The 14,541-nt window shown below is 43.5% G+C and overlaps 1 protein-coding gene and 1 long non-coding RNA gene across 2 annotated transcripts in view; one reads left to right on the forward strand and one right to left on the reverse strand.

Annotated features, from left to right (window-relative positions):
- LOC5511670 (phosphatidylinositol phosphatase PTPRQ) overlaps window positions 1–14,541 on the forward strand; it is a 36,941-nt gene that overhangs the window by 19,713 nt on the left and 2,687 nt on the right. The window contains exons 17-29 of the mRNA XM_032381046.2: window positions 6,701–6,991; window positions 7,462–7,758; window positions 7,839–8,135; window positions 8,292–8,591; window positions 9,072–9,362; window positions 9,718–10,041; window positions 10,134–10,430; window positions 10,777–11,076; window positions 11,677–11,967; window positions 12,349–12,645; window positions 12,737–13,033; window positions 13,391–13,681; window positions 14,040–14,333. Of these exons, the coding sequence (XP_032236937.2) occupies window positions 6,701–6,991; window positions 7,462–7,758; window positions 7,839–8,135; window positions 8,292–8,591; window positions 9,072–9,362; window positions 9,718–10,041; window positions 10,134–10,430; window positions 10,777–11,076; window positions 11,677–11,967; window positions 12,349–12,645; window positions 12,737–13,033; window positions 13,391–13,681; window positions 14,040–14,333 (3,867 nt within the window). The remainder of the gene's footprint in view (window positions 1–6,700; window positions 6,992–7,461; window positions 7,759–7,838; window positions 8,136–8,291; window positions 8,592–9,071; window positions 9,363–9,717; window positions 10,042–10,133; window positions 10,431–10,776; window positions 11,077–11,676; window positions 11,968–12,348; window positions 12,646–12,736; window positions 13,034–13,390; window positions 13,682–14,039; window positions 14,334–14,541) is intronic.
- Window positions 11,824–14,020, reverse strand: LOC116617892. The gene is made up of 3 exons (XR_004295926.2): window positions 13,796–14,020; window positions 12,819–13,021; window positions 11,824–11,931 (listed from the first exon to the last, which is right to left on the reverse strand). It is a non-coding gene; the product is annotated as an uncharacterized LOC116617892 (long non-coding RNA).

Genomic DNA, 14,541 nt, shown 5'->3' on the forward strand with positions numbered 1-14,541 from the left:
AGCGCAGTACCAGGTAATTACAACTTGTTTTGTTGTTGTTGTTGCTTCAAAGTGAATTCATCGATACTTTTTGGAAGGTACGACCTTGCACTTTCATTCTTTTCTAGTTCGACTGATCTATGGAGACTCACAGCGAGGAACAGTCCAAGTGTATTATGGCACCTGGTTCACAGTATGCGATGATTCGTGGGATATAAATGACGCAAGAGTAGTATGCAAAACGCTTGGATTTTACGATGCTGTGTCTGCCTATTGTTGTGCTCGTTTTGGGCGAGGTGGTGGATATATCGTGGCTAATTTGGGATGTTCTGGTTCTGAGAGTGACCTGTCACAGTGTTCTCCTAGTGGATTTTACACTGGTGGATGCGGGCACCATGAAGATGCTGGAGTCGTGTGTCGTCCTCACAGTAAGATTGTCTTTCTTAAATATACGATTATGTGCGTATGCAGGTATAGTATGTGAAAGTGACAAGAACAAGACACTGTTCACTTATATGCAGGGGAGGGGCAGCTTTCCCCGCTTTTCTCAGAGGATGTTTATTTATTTATCTTTTTAATGAACCCGCGGTTTGTACCTTAATGTGAATCGATAAATACAAAAAGCCCAAATAGTCGTATTGTGAACCAGAAGAATGAATACAATACACCAAAAACTGGAATTTGACTCGATTTATGGCTCACATGAACTTTATACATAAAACTATAAAATTTACGTTTGAGTGGTCTACGAATCAGGTAATTTTTTTGGATGTTTCACTCACTCTTAGAGATGGGGTTATTTCTACAGATTTGTATAGTAAGCCTACTGAAAAGCATCAATATCTTTTTCATACATCCTGACATCCGTCTGCTTGTAAGAAAGGCATTCCTTTTGGGCAGGCACTACGTATTCGTAGGATATGTTTGGAAGACTCTTCTTTCGAAAAGAGGGTATTAGAGAGGGTATTTAGTTGCTAGAAGTTATGACAGTAGATTTGTGGACAGGCAGGCGTAAAGACAGGCGTAAAGGTAAGAATGATCGTGTACCTTTTGTAGTCAGTTTTCATCCGGCTTTACCTAATTTACCTGGTATTCTTCGTTATTTACAGCCAGTTCTAGAATCTTCGAGTAGGTGTAGGGGTGCTATTAATAAGGTACTTATGGTGGCGTATAGGAAACCTAGGAGTTTAAAGGATATGTGGTAAGTGTGGCGGTAAAGGTGTAGGGTGTGTAACTTTCTTAAAAGACAGGGCGGGATTTTCGCAGTACGGTTACCAGTAAGAAATATGTCATTAATTTTGACTTGGACTGTAATTCAGATTTTGTTGTTTATCTCATTCCTTGCTCTATGTGTAGCAAGCAGTACGTAGGTTCTACTTTCAATAGTTTTTATTGTTAATTTAAGGATGACCTTATCAATCAACATTTTCATTGCAACAATCATTTAGGTCTTAGTAATGTAAGGGTACAACTTATAAATAAGTGTAACTCTGATGCTCAACTTAGGGAAAGGAAAGGTCAGTGGGCTTATCGGCTTAAGTCTATATACCCGCGGGGTCTTAATAGTGACGACTTTTTTGGAAGTAGGAACCCACGTAGAGATATGTAAATTCTTTTTGTCCATAGCGCGCCCTATTCTAGAATGTGTGCGTTTTTGTCAGTTGTAATGTTTTTGCGTCTCGCGCCACTATTCTGATGTAAATAAGCAACGATTCACCTTCTTCAGTCTGCTGTAACAACGACAGTAGACTGTAGTTGGGCGGTACAGGTACCGGGCTTTACTTCGTTGTTACAAACTCAAGGTTTACCAGATATTGACTGCGGCTTCTACCGCACCCCTTTTTATATGGTCCTACAACGGCGTCCCTTAGGTAATCCGACACTGACAGCCATGGAAAGCTTTTAGCTCTGTTTAGATAAGGTTTCAGCCAATGGACATCCGAGGAACGAACTACTCCCCATGGGTGTGTAGGTTTGTTACCTTTGGGCTACCGTGACTTACGTAATGTTTACATGTTGCTACTGACTACGGTTGTCACACACTAACTTGTTACACTGCTAGTGCGCATGGCAAGATACACACATGAATATAATGATTGACAAGATTCCAATCATTTTTGCACTCAAAATCTTAAACCGTACTAAATCCAAATTTCGTCGACGGCCAGGTCTGAATCCTACACAGGGCAAACCCTGTGTGAACTCAGACCTAACTTTTCTTCCTTCGTTAAGAAGCGCGAACCGAGAAATGGTGGCCAAATTCTGGTTGTCAAATACCCCAGGAAAAGGACGCGCCACTCCTACTTTTCCACTGGGTGAAGAGTCAACTTTTTACTTTTCGCTATCCTATTTCATAGGAACAGCTAAAGTTACTTTGTTGATATAACTTGCAGAAACAAACAGTTGAATAAACAAAACGTACTTATAAGGTCCTTAACTTCAGGAAGGTCGGCGTTTAATTAATGTAAGATATTTAGATGACGTTAATCTATATTTCGTTATTTTCCTCCGTGACACTGCCCTGAAGAAGTCTTATAAAAGACGAAAATTTAATAGAGTCGAATTCCAGTTTTTGGTGTCTTTTAATGTGTATCAAGCGATACACGTATAAATTGATTGCTTGATAAAAGACATTGTACATATTGTACATTTAAGCAAAAACTCTGTATTTATTTTAGTTATACTTTATGCCAAGCTCCCCCCCCCCTCCCTACAGATACACACACACACACTTTAGGATCACACCGCCGCCCCCGATGTATCCTTTTAATTTGAAATCTCTGAATCACTTGTATTTTACATTACTCTAAAATTTCAGAAAAAAAATCTCCTTCAACAACCCCCACTCTCTTTTGAGAGAATCGTAAAATTTATAAGTGTAAGGATTCTGTAGCCAAAATACATGGCATTGTATACCAAAACATATTTACAGGCGGCTGTTTTTCTATATTATTGTTTAGTAGTCAGAGCTCGTCTGGTTGGAGGGAAAACTTCAACAGAGGGACGAGTAGAGCTATATTACAACAATCTCTGGGGCACGGTGTGCGATGACTCATGGGATATTAACGATGCCAAGGTGGTGTGCAGGATGCTGGGATACGTAGCTGTGCGTGCTGTTGGTAACGCCTACTTTGGAAAAGGATCCGGGACCATATGGATGGACGGTGTACGATGCTCTGGTTCCGAGACAAATATAGAACAATGTCACTTCAACGGCTGGGGTTCTCACGATTGCCAACACCTTGAAGATGCTGGGGTAATCTGTCGGCCATACGCCGGTAGGTCAAGATCAATAGAGTGAAGAAAAAATCATAAATTTAACAAATTGTAACGCGTTATGCTAGGAACATTTTACCCTGTTACGTGTGCTTTCTTTTTTACAATCATTCTGTCGAAAGTCGTGGCACAGGCCGTCCACCCTATGCACATGAATAACAAAAAGGTGCACACAGATATACAGTGTATATTCATATCTTTGGAGTAACATTTTAACCTCAAAAACACTTTCAAAATAAGCTCAAATTACACCCCTAAAACACAAAAATTGACTTTATTTCGAATTTGATTTTAAAGAATAAAGAACAAGCTTGGATCTTTTCCCGAATTTCATGTATTTTTCTGTTGTTTGTCCACCCTGATGTTGATTAAAATCGGGCGCACTATGCAGATCTTATCTGCGCGTTTTCTCCAAGCGCATTTATCTGGGTTTTCTTCTCATGTTACCAATTTCCTTCTTTGTAGCGCCTCAGGTTCCGCCTTTGAATGTCCGAGCTTCAAGCACTAACTCTACAACCATTGTTGTGAAGTGGGATGCGATCCTCTCGAACGGGACTGACACGCCCATACAGTCATATAGGATCTATTGCCGCAAGGTTAACACCTCGGTAACCGTAACATCTACGACCAGTGCGAGTTTCAGGCAAGCCATGTTCTCAAGCCTTGATATATACACAAATTACGAGATACAAGTTGCAGGCATCAACCAAAATGGCGAGGGTGCTAGAAGCATCGCTCTTATTGTAAGAACGGATGAAGAAAGTAAGTAGTAACACAGTAAAAATATATATCTTATATAGAGATTATCTTGATTTCAGTTAGATGAAAAGTGTACGCGTGTCTCTAAACATTTTCAAGATTTAATGGAATGGGCTGGAGTAAAGTTACAAAATGTTAGCATACAACATTTCTGTTTATTTTTTGTTTTCGTTTCATATCGTATATAAAAGAGCAACGCAACATTTTCTCCTATTCACAGTACCGAAAGCTGCTCCTAACGTGACGAGTATAATTAATGACAACTCTACAAGTCTCTATGTCGCGTGGGACCCGCTCTTATCCGGGCAGATCCTTGGAAAACTCCTCGGATACTACATCTGGTACTCTCCCGCCCCTGGCTCCTGCTCTTTCCTGAACAACTGCTCCTCAGCAAACTACACATCGTGCGCAAACGCAACAGCCGCGCCAAACAGCAACTGCTCCTTGTCTACAAACTCTACAGCGAGCGCCAACACAACAGCAGCGCCAGACAGTAAATGCTCCTTGTCAAGTGAAGCGACCGGTAACAGCTGCTCATACGCGTTCAACGCCAGCGCACCTCATATGAACGTGACAGTAGAGCCTGACGCATCACAGTTTGTCCTGCGAGGGCTGACGAAGTTCACGGCCTATTGGGTCCAAATAGCGGTGTTTAACAGCAAGGGAGTGGGGCCTAGGAGTCCTGCTGTAAGGCGGTGCACGGACCAGGACGGTACGTAGTCCATCAGTCTAAGAAACATTGGTTTATCTGTAACATTACTGTTTGTTTGATGAGCTGTTTTTATTCTAGTGCCCAGTGCTCCTCCGTCTAATTTGCGCGTGCTAAACCAGACATCCACTAGCATCGAAATCGCTTGGGACGGGATTCCTGTAGAGCGCATGCACGGCGTGTTACTGGGCTATAGAGTGGCGTATGGACTTCTGGGTATTCCAGGATCAAATGCATCTTTAGTTCAAATAGATGTAGCTGAGCCAGACACATATCAACAGACTCTCACTGGTCTGCGGAAATACTCGTCATACTGGATTACAGTAACCGGTTTTACCAGTATTGGGGATGGGCCAGTAAGCGAGCCTGTAAACGCTACGACAGACCAACATGGTTAGTGAATACTACAAACCTTGTTATAAAGCTTTATTTATCAAAATGGAGATGAAAACAAGGATAAAAATAGTATTCATTATTTTCAGTACCCAGTGTTCCTCCAGCAAATGTGCGCGCATACTCGAATAGCTCCAACAGCCTTCAAGTAGACTGGGACCAAGTACCTTCAGCCTTGGCTCATGGCGTATTATTGGGTTACCTGGTTACTTACAGAAAGAGCGGAGCTGGGGCTGTACTAAGAAGACAGACTGCGCTTGACAGGACTGGCATACTGCTGACCGGTTTACAGCCGTACTCGGTGTATGACATTCATGTCTGCGCGTTTACCGTCAAAGGTTATGGACCACAGAGCGGCGTGGTGTCCGTGCGCACAGAACAAGACGGTATGTATCATTAGATGATATAGTGCGACATGCGCTACCATGGCCACCGATACTTAACAATTAGAGTTCGAGTTTTCTATGAGTCAATAGATAGTCAACGAGACACAACGAAAAAAGTATTTTACAAAATCAAAACAGGATGGAAAATGCATTTACTAGAAAATATTGTGGACCAAATTTCTTGAATTTGAACCAAGGTTTTTCGTCTCTTTCGCCGGCTTTTTCGCTACTCAGTATCTATAGCTCAATAGTTTTAATTAGTTTATTTGGCAACAAACTGTGAAAATGATGGTCAAGCTAGCGCGTATGGTAAAGGATCTAGAGATTGAAGTTTCTATTTTCTACTAACAGACCTGTATTTTTAGTACCCAGTACATACCCTTCGAATGTCAGTGTCATCATGGAAACATCAAGTAGTATATCAATACAGTGGGACCCAGTCTCCACTCCTCAGATCCACGGCGTCTTGCTAGGCTATCACGTGACGTACGGTGCGCTCAAGAACAGCTCCGTGAATGTGACGTGTCAAACCGGTCCGTCCAGTCACCAACTGGTTTTGTCAGGGCTCGATGCGTACACCACGTACTGGGTGGAGGTTGCGGCTTTTACTGTGAAGGGACCAGGCCCCTTTAGTCCGCCGATTATGGCGACTACTGACCAGGATGGTAAGACGATTTTTACCATGCAGGACTACCTAGTAGTCTTTGCGCGCTTAGTGAAATTAAAAAAATGGCTGTATCATAAAGCATAACCAGACAGCTATTTCGTTTTCGGTTACAGTACTAGAGTATCTGCCAGCCGCCATCTTGTCATCCTCGCAAATTCAAATTGTGAGAAAGCATATATTTCCATCGGCTGATTCTGTGGAGCTTTTACCATATATCTTATTGAATTTGATAAATGAAGTTTAAAACATTATTTTTAGATAATTTTGAAATTTGATCATAAACTATTCTATAATCTAATATATCTTTATCTCCAAATCTTCTAAATAAAAACAATACAGTGGTTAGTCTCCTTCGCAGCTGCTCGTGTCGGAGTCACGCAAAGTTCCCCGCCAACTATACAGGGGTGGCTAACTAGTGCTTTTTCGCACTAATGTCTTTATGTCTTTAGAAAACTGGAAGTGATTTTTTTTTCGTATATGAAAGTCCATTACCACATTCATGTGCTGTTAACCAGTTTTCTTTATTCTTAGTCCCCTCCGCAGCCCCTTCGAGCATGCGCACAACAAACGTCACGTCTACTAGCCTTGAAGTACACTGGGCACCAGTCCCCCCACAACAAGCCCGCGGGGTATTGCTTGGGTACACTGTGTCTTTTAGCTCGCTGAACAAGACGAGTCACACGAAAAACGTATCTCCGAATTCTACCCAGTTGGTGTTAAGAGGCCTCCAGGCGTACACTGATTATAACATCACACTTTCAGCATTTACCAATAAGGGGTCAGGCCCTCAAGCTCGCCTTCCGGTGAGGACAGCCGAAGACGGTGAGTACAGCCCCAAAACTCATATGATATAACTAATACGAATTAATATAGAGGCAAAATGTACGCATTTTGTCTCGAATTTCATCCTTTTTTGGGCCATTTGAATTAAACATTTGTGTGATACGCGGGGCGTGGCTATAGCTACTTATACATAGCTTACTATACGTTAATACGCACGTACATACTTAAAGGAATTCAGGCTTTTTTGTGAAAGACACGGAGGCCTGGGGATATGACGGGGCACTGGTGGTGGCCTAAAACGTACCCGATCATTCTGAATCTGATCTATATTGGGACGAATGTCTTGGAACTGCACAAGAAAACGCTATGAAACCACGGCGCGTACTTGTAAAAATGTCGTCGGTTCGTCCCTCATACGGGCGCTGTATTGTTTTCCAGTTATACCATCTATGCCAATCTACTGCAGAAATTATCGTTCACATGTCATATCGAATATTATGTATCCATAGTTCCCGATACTTCACCGAACAATCTGCGTGTATTAAACCAGACCTCCTCAAGCATCGAAATCGCCTGGGACGGGATCCCTGTGGACCGCGTGCACGGCGTGTTACTGGGTTACAGGGTGGCGTATGGACTTCTGGGTATTCCTGGGTCAAATGTTTCTATTGTCGGACCTGACACATTTCAAACCACTCTCACTGGTTTGCGGAAATACTCGTCATACTGGATTACAGTAACCGGTTTTACCAGTATTGGGGATGGGCTAGCAAGTGAGGCTGTGAACGCTACGACAGACCAACATGGTAAGAATTCATCTAACGCGATGCTTCTGTTGCCGAGCATGCCACATTGAACTACTTAATATTCTGTCATTTCTCTTTAGTTCCCAGTGTTCCTCCCTCGAATGTGCGCACGCATGTCAATGGCTCCACCAGCATTCAAGTGGATTGGAACCCAGTACCCATCGTTTTTATACATGGTGTCCTGGTGGGCTACCTGGTTTCTTACAGAAAGAGAGGGACTGGGGCATTCGTGACAAATCAATCTGCGCCTGGCACAACGAGCATACTGCTGACTGGCTTACAGCCGTACTCTGTGTACGATATTCACGTCAGCGCGTTTACCATAAAAGGTTATGGACCACGAAGCGGCATCGTTTCTGTGCGAACAGACCAAGACGGTATGTGCCTTTTTCTAAGAAAATGATTTTGTCTTTAAAAAGACACACTTTCCCCCTTTCGGTGAAACGTGGAAACAGTACATGATGGGCGCTCACACTAAAAAACGATTTATGATAACTATGATAAAGATAATAGAGATTATAACTTTGTTTCAGTACCCAGTGCTTGGCCACCAAATGCCCGAACAACCATCACTACGCCAAGCATCATATTTCTACAATGGGACCCAGTCCCCACTCCTCAGATCCACGGCGTCTTGCTAGGCTATCACGTGACGTACGGTGCGCTCAAAAACAGCTCCGTGAATGTGACCCGTCAAACCGGTCCGTCCAGTCACCAACTGGTTTTGTCAGGGCTTGATGCGTACACCACGTACTGGATGGAGGTGGCGGCTTTTACTGTAAAGGGGCCAGGCCCCTTTAGTTCGCCGATTATGGCGACTACTGACCAGGATGGTAAGATGTATCGGACTATTTGAATAGCGATCTCATCCTCCTTCTAATCAGCGCGCACATCTCCCGCGCCTAAAAGTGCATAAGAGTTGCAAATGAATGTCCCTGCTTTTTATCTGTGCTGGCTATTCATGTCCTCATAAACACATCATAATACTAACGCTTTGTTACCACAAAAGCTCTTTTAAGCCCTCCTTTAAGGCCAACATTTCTGAATTTCCAAATAAGCCCCCATACTCGACCTAAGAAGCCGGAAGATAACTCTATAACATGCTTGGATTAAGCGAAATGACATCGTTAATTTGGGTACAAAGTGTAATATACATGAGATAATAGCACCTGAGACTTAAGTAAGTGCCAAAAATACCTGGCGTCAAAAACTAGAAAAAGGCTATTACGCCCCCTGCCCAAAAAGCAACAGGGGGAAGGGATTATTCGAGTTTTTTTACGGTATATAATATCCTTTTGTTTTTTTGGTTTCAGTCCCCTCCGCTGCTCCTGGAGACATCCGCGCAACAAAAGTCACATCCACAAGCATGACAATAAAATGGGATCCAGTCCCTTCGCACGAAGCGCGCGGTGTTTTGCTTGGGTACACTGTGTCTTATAACTCTCTGAATCAAACAAGCTTCACAACTGACGTGCTCCCGAATATAACAGGCCTGGCGCTGCAAGGTCTAAAGGCGTTCACTGTTTATCATATCACAGTCGCAGCATTCACTGATAAGGGTAGAGGCCCTAACGCAAGACTTACATTGAAAACAGATGAGGATGGTGAGTGGTGGCTTTTCCAACTTTAAGAGAAATAAGGCTAGCTTCGTTTACGTGAAAATGATTTTCAGTAATTTTGAAATTTGTTTTCTTAATCTCTAAAGCAGTCGACCAACTTATCTGTCCACCCAACAACCTTTTCGCTAACAGTTAAAACTAAGAGGGTCGAATTTTACTGGCAATTGAATGCTTGTATGAAAATTAGCGTCTGTGAAGAGCAGAAGGAAGAAAGAGAGAAGAGGTTTCATCGTGTACGATTTTTGCTTTTAGCTCGCCTCTTTTCACCCTTCGCTCTGTTATGGGATCACTGGTGCATCTTAGGTGTAGGTACGTTGACGATATATCATATTTATCATAGTACCCAGTGCCCGTCCGACCAATCTGCGCATATTAAACCAGACCTCCACCAGCATCATTGTCGCGTGGGATGGGATCCCTGTGGTCCGAATTCATGGCGTGTTACAGGGCTATAGAGTGGCGTATGGACTTCAGGAAAGTCTTGTGTCAAGTGACGCAGCGAATATATCTCTCGTGCAAAGGATCAAAGTTGGCCCTGACACGTCTCAACACATGATCACTGGTCTACAGAAATTCTCGTCATACTGGATTACAGTAACCGGTTATACTAGTATTGGTGATGGGCCAGCCAGTGACCTGTTAAACGTTACGACTGATCAGGATGGTAAGTGGATGATTGACGATTACTATGGAGTCTAATGCGGGGCTTTATCGACAGCAGATCACATATCATCAGTTTTTTCCATCTTTTTTCAGTGCCCAGTTCTCCGCCCTCAAACGTGAGTGCGAACGTCAATGGCTCCACAAGCATTCAGGTGGACTGGGACAAAGTACCTTCAGCCTTAGTACATGGCATTCTTATGGGTTACCTTGTTACCTACAGAAAGAGCGGGACTGGGGTAATGGCCGAGAATGAAACTGCGCCTGGCACGACAAGCATACTGCTGACCGGTTTACAGCCCTACTTTTTGTACGATATACAAGTCAGCGCGTTTACCGTCAAAGGTTGTGGACCACAGAGCGGCGTAGTTTCTGTACGAACAGAACAAGACGGTAACGGGGTCATTCATGATATACTGGTTACGTTTAAGCCCCATCTACACTAACAATTTTTAGTTAACAATTTTCATGTGACAATTTTTATTTGCTAAGTGTAGATGGAGCAAAGCCGGTAATTTTTATGTGGCAACCATAGTTGTCCAAAAGCTAGCAGGATTGCTTTTTCTCGGCAATTAAAAATTATCACATGAAAAATTGCTAGTGTAGATGCCAACAATTATAGTTGTCGACTAAAAATTGTCAACTAAAAATTGTTAGTGTATATGGGGCTTTAGAAGTGTTTCATAATCAAGTTTCATACTCAAGGCCTTATGGTTTTAAAATTGTCTGTGTGCTTTAGTACCCAGTGCATCGCCACCAAACGTCCGAAAAACCATCACCACGCCAAGCATCATATTTCTACAGTGGGACCCAGTCCCCACTCCTCAGATCCACGGCTTCTTGCTAGGCTATCACGTGACGTACGGTGCGCTCAAGAACAGCTCCGTGAATGTGACTCATCAAACCGGTCCGTCCAGTCACCAACTGGTTTTGTCAGGGCTTGATGCGTACACCACGTACTGGATGGAGGTGGCGGCTTTTACTGTAAAGGGGTCAGGCCCCTTTAGTCCGCCGGTTATGGCGACCACTGACCAAGATGGTAACTAGATTTGTAATGGGCGACTTGCACTTAGAAATTACGTGACATTTTTTGAGGTGGCAAACCCGCGCACGCTCAGGCTTTTGGCGGCAATGTAGCGACAACAAAAAGCAGCTACTTACAAATCAATCAGAAAGCTGATGTCAGGAGGGCTTATTTTCATTGAAAGATTTTATGTTTTTCGTCCGCAGCCACTACTTCTGTGTTTATTTTGGCGAGAGTTTCCCATTCATAAAATCACGTGATTTTTTAGTGCCTAAAGTGCCTATTTAGGTTGGCTGGAGCAAAGAGGCAGAGAACCAGGCGAGTACACAGGGGGGTGCGTGTGCACCCCACCCCCCCTTCCCTCGGCAGCCAAAAAGAGGGTAATTTCTTATGAAGGAATTCTCAAATACTATATTTTGCCTTATTATACCTATGATTGTGCACCACCTCCCTTCAGCCAATCCTGGGTACGCGCCTGGAGAATCCTGTGAATACCATGACATCCAGTTCTAGACATAGTGGAACCTGCCTGTATGAATAGCCTACTAACTTATAACAACAAGTCTTCCACAATGTGGGAATTTGCTAAAACCTCTCTAAACATTCTTGATCTAGTCCCCTCCACTGCTCCCGGAAACATGCGCACAACAAACGTCACTTCAACTAGCGTGACGTTACACTGGGATCCAGTCCCTTCAAGACAAACTCGCGGACTATTGCTTGGGTACGCTGTGTCATTTGCTTCTCTAAACGGATCTCGTTCTGTAATCCACGCCCCGCCAAGTTCCACGGAGTTGGCGTTACGTGGCCTCAAGGCGTTCACTGTTTATGACATCACGCTGGTGGCATTTACCACCAAGGGGACTGGTCCTGTGGCACGTATAATGATAAGAACAGAAGAAGATGGTGAGTACTCCATGAACGTCATCCATAAAACTCGTATTCATAACCGGTGATATTTTGCGCGTATATCTAAATTTAAACGATTTTAAAATATTTTTTATCGCTCAATTAAAGTCCAGAGTGCTAAAGGCACCAAAATGAATATGTCTTTGGCAAGCACTTGCGAGCATGCTACAAAATAATATGAGCAATTAGGAACTCTGTCCAAGCACACAAAAATTTATGTAAAAATTATCGAATACTTTTTTTTTCGTTTATTGTTTGAAGAAGCACACTGTCCTTTTTGCTCTGTAATATCCATCATGAGGTTTAGAGACGCTGAGTATAATATATCGTTCAAATATTAGGGAAAAGATGACCGCATTTAAACTCTTTCCTCTTTAGTACCATCTGTAGCACCTACAATTATCAAAGCAGCCAACCAGAGCTCGACAAGTCTTACTGTGCAATGGAGTCGGATTCCGCCCGGACTTACAAGAGGCGTTTTGCTTGGATACCGCGTGACATATACCCAGTATGACTCAGGAGCTACGTACACGCGTGACACTGCAGCTGGCGTGACGCGTATGACTCTTACCAGTCTCACGCCTTATATGGTGTACACTGTGAGCGTGGCTGGGTTCACGAGCAAAGGGACTGGGCCTGAAAGCTATAACGTCACGCTTTCTACCGACGAAGATGGTAAGCTTTTCGAAAGTTACCGTATAATCACCTAAATTGTGTATAACTCAGACTCGCCCTAATCGCATTATTATTTACTTCAACCCATCAGTCCCTAGCGTCGCGCCGTTCATCAACCACGCCACAAACCTCTCATCCACCAGCATTCTCGTCCAGTGGACCGCTATACCTACCGGTCACGTGCGAGGCGTGTTGCTAGGTTACAGGGTGTACTTCAAGAGCGTCCATAGCACGGCGTATCTTAGCAACCAGACGGGACCAAGCGAGGTGCGGGTTTTGTTGCGGGGGCTTGATGTCTACACGGGATATACCATACAAGTGGCTGCATTCACCGCCAAGGGCGAGGGACCGAGATCGACAGACGTTGATGTCTCTACTGAAGAAGACGGTATGTTCAAACTGATGTTTTTTTCTAAAGCAAATACATGATAAAACGGAACTCAAACATGTAATAGGCAAATGAATATGATAAAATAATCTGAGAATAACACGCTACACTAAATATAATATCAAAAATGAGCAAATGATGCTCTTCCCTTCAGCGAATTGAACGCACGCGTGTTCTGCTAACATCTTCTTTCCAGCCTAAGATTATACGACAATTGTTAGTTGCGCTTGACAACCAAATACGACATTGATTGCTTTTAAGCTGTTTGCAGGTTGCTAGTCTGTCACGTGGTTTCATCTCGTCCCTGTATACATTTCAATTCGTTTTACTTTGTATCCTATTCTCTTGCAAATCCAGTTCCAATAGCGTCACCGATTAACGTTCAGGCGGCGAATCAAAGCTCTACCAGCCTGCGCGTGCGCTGGGGCCCAGTCCCCGAGGGTCGTGTTCACGGTGTGTTGCTAGGTTATCATGTGACGTATCGGCAAGTGAATGGCTCGTGGTTCAGGTCTGACGTCACGAAGGAGCGTGAGCTGGTGCTGAGTGGTCTTCAAGTGTATACGGTGTATAGCGTGAGGGTTGCCGCGTACACCAGGATGGGAGATGGACCGGCAAGCCCAGAAGTCATTGCGCACACAGATGAAGGAGGTGAGAGAAACTGTCTATTTTCTGTACTTATAGTGTTGTTGCTTTTTCTCACTTGGATTAGAACCTCCCAGTAAACGCACAATTTAATTAGCAGTGCTCACTTTAAATGTTTACCTTGATAGCAGCCCCATTCTAGTTTGGTAGTGATAACCATCTAATTCAACTTCAACTCATCTCTTTTTACTGGGTTGAACCAAGATACAATGTTACTGAGAAATTAATTAGAGCGCACGCTATGGCGTCATAAATTACATAATTACACAGGAATCTTGTGAATTCTCGACATTGATATTGATAACAACCCCATTCGAGTTTGGTAGTGATGACTTTCTAATTCAACTCCAACTCACCTCATTAGTTCCCGCTGTTTCACCTGACGTCACACGTGCAGACAACAGAAGCTCCACTAGCATCCTCGTCCAGTGGCGCCCAGTCCCTCCCGGCTTAACACAAGGAGTTTTACTGGGCTATCATGTGATATACTCTGAGTCGATGAACACTACAACAGTTGTCAGCAAGCGCACAAAAGAAACCTCGATTGTCCTTTCGGGTCTTCGCAAATACACGCGATATCGCGTCACGGTGGCAGCATACACAAGCAGAGGAGATGGAGTTCGGAGTAACGCAACATTCGTCACAACAGACCAGGATGGTATGGGAACATAGTCTTTATAACAAGATTTATGTAATGCAACGTCCGTCACAATGATAGTCTTGGATTATATGTTATCTTAATAATAATGCTTCATGTAACGCAACATCCGTCTCGACAGACCAAGATGGTACGAGACCTTAGTCTTTATAACAATATTTTATGCAACGCAACATCCGTCACGATGACAGTCTTGGACTACAGGGTC

Source organism: Nematostella vectensis, chromosome 9 (assembly GCF_932526225.1).
Source record: "Nematostella vectensis chromosome 9, jaNemVect1.1, whole genome shotgun sequence".
In the NCBI taxonomy this organism is placed as follows: domain Eukaryota; kingdom Metazoa; phylum Cnidaria; class Anthozoa; order Actiniaria; family Edwardsiidae; genus Nematostella; species Nematostella vectensis.